The 11555-nt window shown below is 43.6% G+C and overlaps 1 protein-coding gene across 1 annotated transcript; it reads left to right on the forward strand.

Annotated features, from left to right (window-relative positions):
* Positions 1 to 1595: 1595 nt before the first annotated feature.
* On the forward strand, positions 1596 to 9196 carry LOC138954623 (protein CLN8-like). The gene is made up of 3 exons (XM_070326423.1): positions 1596 to 2378; positions 6994 to 7143; positions 7996 to 9196. Exons 1-3 carry the CDS (start codon positions 2091 to 2093, stop codon positions 8437 to 8439), a joined length of 882 nt encoding a protein of 293 aa, XP_070182524.1. The 5' UTR covers positions 1596 to 2090; the 3' UTR covers positions 8440 to 9196.
* The last annotated feature ends 2359 nt before the right edge of the window (positions 9197 to 11555 follow it).

Raw genomic sequence — 11555 nt, forward strand, 5'->3', positions numbered from 1 at the left:
TATCAGGTGATTATGTCATACATTGTTCTTCCTGATAAAGCGGAAAATCGGTCAATCAAAAGATTGATAGGTATAGTTATAACCGGTTACTGTTTTAATTTCATGTATTAAGATCTCCGGCCGGGCTCCCCCCGGCAAAATGCCGACAATTTTACTGTTAAACCGCTCCCTGAATTTATTTTTTTAAATTACGAATCGATGAATCAGGCAGTCACATTCATTCTTTCATGTTTGCCTGTTTTTTTGCCTATACTTTTTAAGATGCCTTCCCGTAATTAAGTAGAATTGTTCTTTTCGAAGCATGTTATCTGACGTCGGTGCTTTCGTTTTTACTTGGCAGGAAGACTGTTATCACTTTGCGGAAACTAGTATAATTATTATTCAATGTTTAAAAAAAAAAGAAGCTTTTACGGGAGAAGTTTTTGTGGCGTGCACACGCAACCACTGATACAAATCTTCTTCAAATGTTGGCTGTCAATCGATTTAAAGGCCCACTCAGCCTCACAGGAGGTTTACAGAACGATGACATCTTTTCACTAAAACAGCATTACATAATTACCCGATGTGACACACTCGCGGCTGTGCGTTTTCAAACGCAATACTCATTCACAGGCACTCGTGGTCGGCTGGGCGTTAAGCAAACAAACAAACAAACAAAATTCACAGGCACAGCAACAAACCGTGTCAAAAATTCGAAAATCTCAGGCGGCTGGCATTCCAAAAAAGGGAAAGGTTGCATGGTTTTCGCGATCGGCAGCCTATACTTCCCCGTCATCAAGTGAAAATAGCTGCATCTTACACATACCACTCAAATCACACACCCACCTCGCTTGACCTACATCCGGGCTCCCTTTTTCAAACTGTCTAAACTTCAAATTGTACTGATCTTGTCTTGATGATAAAAGAAATCTTTCGTGTTTTAAGAATGGTTGTTTCACATGCTGTCAATTTAATTATTCTTTACGTTTCAAAAGCTAGCCCTCGCGCAATACCATCGAGGCTTCCAATCCGCACCTATACGGCCACGCTGAATAGCCGGAATTTTTCAATTCTGGTCTAAATTGTCGCATGCCTTTTTATCGCTTGATGAGGAATATGCATGATCTTGATTATGAGTGTCAGCTGAAATGCATGGTCTCAGTTGTTTGAGTTATTAGCTGTCTTAACACTGTAATAACGTCATGTTTGCCAGAGCGTTATCTCACAGTTTAACGTTCAACAAGAAGAACAATTATGCGAGAGGGTTCTACAAATTCATCGTTTTTTTGTTTTTTTGCCGCAAATAAGGAAGTGTTTTGAGAAACTCTTGAGTAATCGTGACATGTCTTTGCCTCATGCATTTATTCAGTTTGTCATAAAATTTAAAGCTGATGAAAACAAAGTACGGTATTTTTTCTGTTTCACTCACAGACACTTGCTTATGGTTGCTGTATAAAGGAATCACACACGCATATGGTTGCTGTATAAAGGAATCACACACACACACACACACACACACGCACGCACGCACGCACACACACACACACACACACACACACACACACACACACACACACACACACACACACACACACACACCAACACACACACTTTTAAAATTTCCTCATCCTTGTCTTTCCTTTGTTGCAGGCTTACATCGAGACCGTACGGTGCGGAGAGCGAGCTTTACCTGCACTCAGAAGGACTGATGCGAGGTCAACTTGTAGGTCTTAGTACGAGTTATCCTACGGATTTCTGATAACCCAATAATTAACCCTACTGATTGGAAGTATCTTTCATAGACCAAGGCCTGCATTTTCGCTTCTCATATCAGCGTCAATTTGTTCAGTTGAGTTCAGTCTCCACTGTAGTCACTGATTTCTGATCACCTATGAGAGAAGTACAAACGAGGATCATTCGGGCATTTTTGCCGTATTACATTTTCATACAAACGAGACAAATTATTTTTGATAATCGGTGAGAGAATTACAAGAGAGGATTCTGAGTGCGTCTTGTACCACAGTAAAGTTTTAACCAAAACTGGAAACTTCTGCGTAAATTCAGTTACTGGTTTGTTCGATCTTTAGAGACTCTTTGATTTCTTTTCCAACATGTCCGCAAAGGCGAACTTTGAGCTCGTAGAAGCCTTCCACCCGACTCTTGCTAAGTTGGACTACACACAAACTAGTGTCAAGTTTAAACTGATCGGAGCTTCCGTCCTAGTGTGGGCGAGCATCTACACGTTGTCCGCCATTTTGGCGTCCTTCGTCTCGACCTACAGCCGCCTGAAGGTCAAGGAGAAAGTCTTCTGGAACCTGGCTGTGGTACGAGCGTCTTTTGGATTCTTCTGCACCGCGGTAGGGTCATGGGCCATCTTCACTCAGACAGCTATGGACAAGGTGAGATAACGATGGGGGGGGGGGGGGGTGAGGGTGGAGAGCGAGAGAGAGAGAATGTGTGTGTGTGTGTGTGTGTGTGTGTGTGTGTGTGTGTGACAGAGAGAACAAGAGAGAGTGTGTCAGTACGTGTGCGTGCGTGCGTGCTTGCTTGCGTGTGTGTGTGTCATTCTGATCAGTCATCGCTCAACGGCTATCGCCAGTTATCTCTCTGACCGGGCGCTACAGTCCTACGCGAATCTATCAAAATAAGAATACAGAGTTATCTCCCATATGTTTTTCGCGAGCACTGATCTAAATTTGAGATCAGTGTTCGCGAGACGAAAATGATTGCAGATTGGCCGACTTCGACAGTGATCTCCGTTCTATTCTTCACAGTTATGATAAAGACATCGTTCTAAGGTCAAAACAAGTCGAAATTTTGGGACTGCTCCCGGAAGGAGACCGTAATATATGGTTTCATCACTGTCAACTGGTTACAGAAAAAATCGTCTGCTCCAGTGAGCGCCGAAACCAAACGGTTGATTATCACGTGACACTTTTGCCATATTTAGAGTTGTTTGCACAGTAAATACAGCCGCGAAAAATAGCTCGCTTGAAACTGTCTTACATATCAATTCCTTTGTAATTTAAAAATTACAAAACACCATGAAAAATCATTATCGACAATCGCGAATCTGCTTATATCAATAATACATTACAAAAAGCTCTAAATATGCACACACACACAAAAAAAAATCGGTTTCCTTGCCAGACAAGGAAACTCAAGGCATCCTGTCAGGGAGAGAATGAGCCGAACTCATTTTGACCTGAGGTCAGGATGGTGTGTGTGTGTGACAGAGAAAGAGAGAGACTATGTGCGAGAGAGAGAGAGAGTGTGTGTGTGTGTGTGTGTGTGTGTGTGTGTGTGTGTGCATTCTGCTTTCCACACGATTGGCGACCTAAGGCCTATTTAGGTGGCCATCCACATGTGGATGGCAACTTAACTGGTGGATTGTGTCCTATCACAGTGGATGGTTCCTTCACTCCAGATCTGGATTGCTACCTTATTTGTGGATTGTTACCCACAATGGAATGTAACCTAAAGAATATTGTGGATTGTTACTCGCATTTGTGGAAATGTTACTTGCACTTGTGGAAATGTTACTAATGTTTTAGTGGGTTTTTTTTCTATTGAGAACAGAAAGTGTAAAGTAAAAGCTCCTGCTGAATTTATTTTCAAAACTTTACCAGAAATTGAGTAGACCTATCAAGCCCCCAAACCAAACGTTCGATGTAAGGACCAATGACACTGACAGATCCTCTATTTTTTTTTTTATATAAAGACAAGGGACTGGGTGGCCGAGTGGTAACGCACTTGCGCGGAAGCGAGAGGTTGCGAGTTCGACTCTGGGTCAGGGCGTTAGCAATTTTCTCCTGTTCAAGTGTTAGTCTTTCGGATGAGACGAAAAACCGAGGTCCCTTCGTTTACACTACATTGGGGTGTGCACGTTAAAGATCCCACGATTGACAAAAGGGTCTTTCCTGGCAAAATTGTATGGGCATAGATAAAAATGTCCACCAAAATACCCGTGTGACTTGGAATAATAGGCCGTGAAAAGTAGGATATGCGCCGAAATGGCTGCGATCTGCTGGCCGATGTGAATGCGTGATGTATTGTGTAAAAAAATTCCATCTCACACGGCATAAATAAATCCATGCGCCTTGAATATGTGCGCAATATAAATTGCATAAGAAAAATTAATTAAAAAAAATAAAAACATAAATCCCTGCGCTTAGAACTGTACCCACGGAATACGCGCGATATAAGCCTCATATTGATTGATTGATTGATTGAAAAATGAACAAAATAAATACGGAAACACCCCACAAGACTAAACTACAGAAACTCATAAGTAAAAATGCTTTTGATCGTCAAACAGCGTGCTATGACATGTGTTTAAAAAAATAAGTTTCGTCTAGAGCTCGTACTGAGTCTTACTGTGGTATGGCACTCAGTGTCAGTGCCAGTAGGTGTGTGTCAGTGTCATTAGTCACTGTTTGTGTGTGTGTGTGTGTGTGCTTCGTTTGTTTGTTTGTTTGTTTGTTTTTAATGGTTGTTATTGTGGTGTTTTTCGTTTTTGTTGTCAAAATTAATCAGTTCATTTCAATGTCATATGATATGTTTTGTAAACTGACAATGAACCGCTAAATATGATTTCAAAGCATCAAATTCATTATTTAAAAAAAAAGTTTAAATATTTACCAATAAATTTGTTCAAGTGAAGAGTTCAAAGGTGCCTGCTGCCAAATTGTTCGCACAATTGCAGATAAACTGGAAATTATACGAGTGCATGGGAAGAAATATTTTCCAACATGATACCGGGCAGAACTGAAACCGTCACAGTCATCATTTTGCACAAGACAAGTCAGTCTCCGTCAAGCCCCAAGATATATCAAATCGGCAGACAAGGTTTAATGACCGAACAAATTGTAACTTCTAACCGACTTGGTCTTCGGGTCACAGCGGAGGACGACAATAGCTTAATGGTTTCATTTGTGCTGAATTACAGCTTTTTTACTTTTTTACTTTAAAAAAAACCGTTTTTACAAATTTGTTTCTAAAAAAATCATAATTAAATATTTTCCGGGCCATTCACGTCTATGTTTAACATTGCAACTGTCAGTAAAACCGTACTCTATCAGGGCCGGACCAAATGAGTTGTAAGGGGGGGTTCCTCCTTTTTTGGGGGGGGCAAATCAGCGAAGTGGCGAAGCCACAAGCGCGCGCCTGCTTGAACTAGGGGGGTCCGGGGGCATGCTCCCCCGGAAAATTGTTGAAAAACGGTTAAAATCTGTGCAATCTGGTGCATTCTGGGCCTTGTTTTGAGGGTTAAGAGCAGCATTGTTTTGGTGCTAAAACTAGTAAAAGTCAAAGCAAGGTACATGCTTTTTCCAGGGGTGGGGTTCCGGAACCCCTGGAACCCCCCCCCTGGGTCCGGCCCTGTCTATGGATATTGTGTGCAGTTGGTATGAGGTCAAAGACTACAGACGAAAAAAAAACAGAAAAAAAACTGACATAAATATTGCTCAACTGTCGGCCAGCAGTTTTACTGCCCGGTATTGTAATAGATAAGTGCATTGCGTAAACATGACATTTGAAAAAAAAAAATCACCCTAACCCTAACCCTAACCCTAACCCTAATCCACGACAACGGCTACCTAGAGACGTAAAATATTTTCACAGTAAAAAAACCAAACGCACATCATCAAAAAAGATGATTGATATTTAATCTAAAATAGACTAGAATAAGATTAAAAACAACATGGGTGGAAGTTGGTGGCCATTCAACGTGTTTTTGTAAAACATGAACTCGTGGTAGTAAAGTTGGTTGGATTTGGTTGCGTATGAAAACGACCAGTGGCATTACAGGAACAAATTGATTCCCATCACAAAAAAAGTCAATGGAGATCGCTTCATCATAGTTATCTCTAAACGTCCAAGGCATAATGGTTGGGTGAAAATGAAACATAAAAAAGTTGTTTCAGTATTTCTTAGGCAACCGTCCAGACTCACTACCACCGATTTTAGAGACAAAGAAAAATATCTTCAAAAATGCACTTTTTACGTGTTTTGGCAGAAATCTTTTTTGGGGATCTTAGAAAAGGTTCTAAAGAATGTTTTGACAAAGAAGCTTTCATCAATGTTTTACCGAAGAGTAGTTACAACAATTTTTCCAACGAATTTCATTCTTGCTTTTTTTAAGTGCAAGGCCAGAATACGACTGTATACCCGGAGAGAAGGTTTTTAATTACCACCAAAATTCCGTGGTAATGAAACCAAATCTTTAAATTGGCAATATTCCTGACTTCTGACAAACATTTTGCGACCCATTTGCCCATCTTTTCTTTTTGTTAATTGGCCAAATCGATTGATTAAAGTTTGAATTTTAGGTAACCAAATTTGGAATAGTAGTGCTGTCGAGTGAGTTCACTAAAATTTGATGAGTCTGGGTTTTTGTCGCCCATATGACTGTAGAAAACAGAGCATTTCTCCAAAAAACTGTTTTGATTAATAATCTTAGGTGGGTGGTAATGCCCCTTTTCTTAGGTAGCAAAATCCAAGAAATAGGTATGTGTGTGTGTGTGTGTGTGTGTGTGTGTGTGTGTGTGTGTGTGTGACAGAGAGAGTGTGTCACTGTCAGTGTGCGTGCGTGCGCACTTGCGTGTGTGTGTGTGTGTGTGTGTATGTGTGTGTGTGTGTGTGTGCGTGTGTGTGATAGAGTGAGAGAGAGAGAGAGAGAGAGAGAGAGAGAGAGAGAGAAAAAAAAAGTGATATGTCCCGGGCCAGACACTGTCCTTATCACGCAGTACCCGAAAATGTGAAGACCATCCCGACTTTGTCCCTCTCAAAAATTACGGTAGCGACTCAAGGAGTTCTTCTTCTTCTTCTTCTTCTTCTTCTTCGTACGACGGTTGTGTCAGACTCGGAATCTGGAGGATGCCATGAACATGGACGTTCTTTCCAGGTCCTCCAGTGAAAGGAGTTCAAACTCCTAGGCGTGCTCCGACATTACATAGTACATAATGAGTTAATTTGACAATCGTGCTTACATTTGTCGGTTTGTTTTTTCTTCAGGATGTGGTGTTTGGGACGACCCCCACCAGCTATTTCTCGCTCTGCATCACAGTCGGCTTCTTCCTCTTCGAGTGCAGCGCTCTCACCATCTCTGACGTCATCTTCAAGAGTTTTAGCTTCCTGCTCAATCTTCACCACTGGTTGTCCCTGGTGAGTAGTCTCAGTGTTAAAGGCACACGTACTCCTCCTCGTGAAAACAGTTCGGCTCACCATCTCAGACATGGGCGGGCGTTCACGTGGTATCTTCTTCTTCTTCTCCTTCTTCATTCATGGGTTGTAACTCCCACGTTCACTCGTGTTTTTGCATGAGTGGGTTTATACGTGTATGGCCGTTTTTACCCCGCCGTTCAAGCAGCATACGCCGAAGCATGCTGCGTATTTTCGTTTTTCTATAACCCAACGAACTCTGACATGGATTTCAGGATCTTTTCCGTGCGCACTTGGTCTTGTGCTTGCGTGTACACACGAAGGGGGATGAAGACACTAGCAGGTCTGCACATGAGTTGACCTGGGAGATCGGAAAAATCTCCACCCTTAACCCACCAGGCGGCCGCGGCCGGGATTCGAACTCCCGATTAGGAGGCCAATGTCTTACCACTACACCATTTTGCCCGTCGTTCACATGGTATAAGACCGTATACTAAAAATCGTCCCAAGATAGGCCAATTGGCCCAAACAGGACGTACAAACTAACTAGTCATACTAAAAAATCAACACCCTGAAGCCTCTCAGTAACCGGGCGATGTCGAATTCGCGAAGTGTACTTTCCGAAGCTTGCTGCACGAAGCGCAATGTCTTCGCGAAGTCGACATTGGGCTCAATTATAGACGGTCTTGACGGCTTGAAAGAAAATGCGTCTTGAAATGGAGGACACTTTAGTTTACTTAAACCTTCACTGAAGGCTCTGGATACCAACACTGCCATTAACACTGCTTTCTATTTGATGTCACAACCAAGAGACTTTGCCCCATGTTAATGACCATAAATGTTTCTCACCACCAGGTGGGCTACTGTCTGGTGATCTACACGGGTGCAGCGCACTGCTTCGCCTGTAAAGGGCTAATCCTGGAGATGAGTACCCCCTTGTCCGCCCTGTGCTGGACTCTGCTGAAAGCCGGCAAAGAACGCAGCTTCGTGTGGAAGGCAAACCAGTTTCTGCTGGTGCACACATTTCACTTGCGCTCCGTCGTGGAATGCATGTTCTGGTACATCACTTACCATAATTGGAATACCATCTGGGGCACCATGCCCATGTCGGTATTCCTGGCTCTCTACGTGCAGCTGACCTTGGTCTCCTTGGTGATGACCCCGTATTGGACTTACAAGAAGACGGTGCAGATGATTAACCCTGTGGACTGGAACTTTGAGAAGACAGTGAATGCTGCTAATCATCCGCAGACATCACTCAACGGCTCCGCGGCTACAGAGCTGAAAAAGTCGGCTTGAGCTTAGAACAAGCTTAAGCTTGTGCTGAATGTTGTTGTTGTTGTTGTTGTTGTTGTTGTTGTTGTTGTTGTTGTTGTTGTTGTTGTTGTTGTTGCTGTTTTCATGGTAGTGGTGGTTGTGGTGAGTTGTTGGAAATGTGGACGAGTTCATTTAATTGTTCTGATGCATTTTTTTTATAGGCAATTTGTATGTGTCCTCATCTCCTCTCTCACCCCACCGACCCCCCCCCCCCCACACCCACACCCACACCCTCTCTCTGCTCCTAGCGTGAAATAGTTTGGTTTGTGTCCTCAGTGATGAAGTTCCCTATCGCTTGTCTAATATAACAAAAATACTCACCTCCGCTTTTGTGATGATTTTGTATTGGTAGCTGACTACTAATTATGCTCATCGCCTCAGGGGAATAGACGATTTTCGGAAATGACTGTCAGGATTGAATGAGTACCCTTGCTTTTTTCTCGGACAACCTTACGACACGAGGTTCTTATACACTTTTACGAAACACGTACCCCTTCACTAGGGACTCTGGCCTATAATGTCACGTGGGAAATGATGTCAAGTGGTGAAACTTTCCCACGTGACATTACACGCCGATCACTAGCGAGGGGGTTTGGTGTGTCTCATAAACGTGTACAAGAACTTCGTGTCGTAAGGTTGTCCTAGAAAAAAACAAGTCGCGTAAGGCGAAAATACAACATTTAGTCAAGTAGCTGTCGAACTCACAGAATGAAACTGAAGGCAACGCAACGCAGCAAGACCGTATCAGACATGGGACTGGTCCGATTTTTATCGGAATTCCGATATTTTCCTTAGCTCACAGACCATTCTTGAGATCGATGCAAATTCGTTGAGAAAAAAAGGGGGGGGGGGGGGAGTTGGTATGAACCGTTCAGCTGAAGCTGTCTGCGTCTGAAGTCAGTGCATTCGCACCCCAGCACTCGCGTGAACCCATAGGTGGTGGTATGAACCGTTCAGCTGAAGCTGTCTGCGACTGAAGTCAGTGCATTCGCACCCCAGCACTCGCGTGAACCCATAGCAGTATCATGGGTCGCGTTTGATTGGCTGTTGATCTCCGACGATTATTGCCGAGGCTTAATTATTCACCGATGGTTGTTTTGATTGGCTCCCGATCTCCAAACACCGTAGCATCATGGCGTCTGGATTCCATATTGTTTTGTCGGCTGTGGAAGCTCTTACGATCGACGACCAAAGTGTGAAAAACAAGTGGAAAGCCAACTGGCTGTCAGAAGAAGTGACTGTCACTATCAACAAGAAAGAAAGGCGCCAGCTCATTGGCGACAGTATCGCCAAAATATCCATTCCCGGTCAGGCCGTGTGCACGTGGTGCGACAACGGCCACTGCGTGGTGAAATACGGACTTGGTGGAAAAAAGGTGTTGGTTCGTCACATTGAAAGCAAGAAGCACAGAGGGCTCTTGGAAGCACGTCTCTCTCTCTCTCTCTCTCTCTCTCTCTCTCTCTCTCTCTCTCTCTCTCTCTCTCTCTTTCCCTCCATCCTGTCTGCGCTGAGCCGATGACCCGCAGTTGCTGGTAGGCCTGAATAAGGAAAATTAACACCTCAACTCAAGGCAAAACAACCGATTTATAGATTAGATTACCTTTTTTTGGGGGGGTGGGGGGGGGGTGGGGTGGGGGGGGGGGGGGAGAGGAGGTGCACTCTGTTCAGACATTGTAGCAGCTTTGATGAGTTATCTTGATTGCTTTTTGGCTCACGTAAGTGTAGCCTATGCGATCGTAACTTTGTCTGTCTGTGCGTGTGTATGTCTGTGGTAGAAACTTTAACATTTGAAGACGTCACATTATGGCGTAAGAGGGTTAGACGTCACGCGAAGGAAGTCTCGGTCATTGTCATTTTGAGCGAGCCGAGACTAGTTGGCAGTCGTGTCCCTGTAAGTTACAGGCTACATGCAGACAGACAGATCTAGATCTATAGTGTCTCGCTTTCTTGCACAGTGTCACCTATGCTTACTGTGTGTGTGTGTATGTGTGACGGAGTGATTGAGTTTGTGTTACTGTTTGTCGATTTCTTACGTGAGCCTTGAAGGCTTCGCCTCTTGTTTTCTACATTGTCATTATCATGTGATTACAGGCATCTGTGGATGTGAAGCAAAATGTTTTGTTTAAAATGCTAAAACATATTATTCTTGTGGTTTTTATAGCTTTTTAAAAAGGCATGATCTATTTTTTTGCTATCAGGAGAGGCCCCAAAATGGCCTTTATAATTCTAAAATTCATTTTCCGTCAGGGGGGCTTCGCCCCCCTGAACCCCCCACCGGGGCGTTGCCCCTGGACCCCACCAGGGGCCTGAGCGGCCCCTGGACCCCGGCTTAGTTTCCTACTTTTTGAACATTTGCTGGTCTCATGCCTGTCGTATACTCGTAGCATCGTCACTCCACCGCCCGTGGCAAAGGCAGTGAAATTGACAAGAAGAGCGGGGTATTCGTTGCGCTGAGAAGGATAGCACGCTTTTCGTTTTAACTTTCTGAGCGTGTTTTTAATCCAAACATATATCTATATGTTTTTGGAATCAGGAACCGACAAGGAACAAGGCATATTGAGCTAAATGAAGCAATACTATTATCCCATCTACACTCGCCCCCTCCACTGTTTTTTTCGTTACACAAGACCTGTCCTACAGTTGTCATAATCTGTCTCCATCTCTTTTCTGTTCGTTGTGGTCGTCAACGTGGCATTGGCTGTCGTCGTCGTTTTTACACCCCCGGTATAGGGGTGTGTATAGGATTCGGTCGATGTGTTTGTTTGTGTGTTTGTGTTCGCATATAGATCTCAAGAATGAACGGACCGATCGTCACCAAACTTGGTGAACAGGTTCTATACATTCCTGAGACGGTCCTTACAAAAATTGGGACCAGTCAAACACACGGTTAGGGAGTTATTGGTGGATTAAGATTCTACAAGGACTTATAGAGGGACATATTAATGGTCAAAGGGAAATAACCTTCTCAGTTGGTGGCAGTGAGAATGGTAAGGACGGGGGTGTTTTTCCTACCTCGGAGGAATTTCTTGTTGTTGTTGTTGTTGTTGTTGCTGTCGTCGTTTTCGTTGTTGTTGTTGTTGTCTTCTTCTCTTTGCTGT

The sequence above is a fragment of the Littorina saxatilis genome, unplaced genomic scaffold, assembly GCF_037325665.1.
Source record: "Littorina saxatilis isolate snail1 unplaced genomic scaffold, US_GU_Lsax_2.0 scaffold_1870, whole genome shotgun sequence".
NCBI lineage: Eukaryota > Metazoa > Mollusca > Gastropoda > Littorinimorpha > Littorinidae > Littorina > Littorina saxatilis.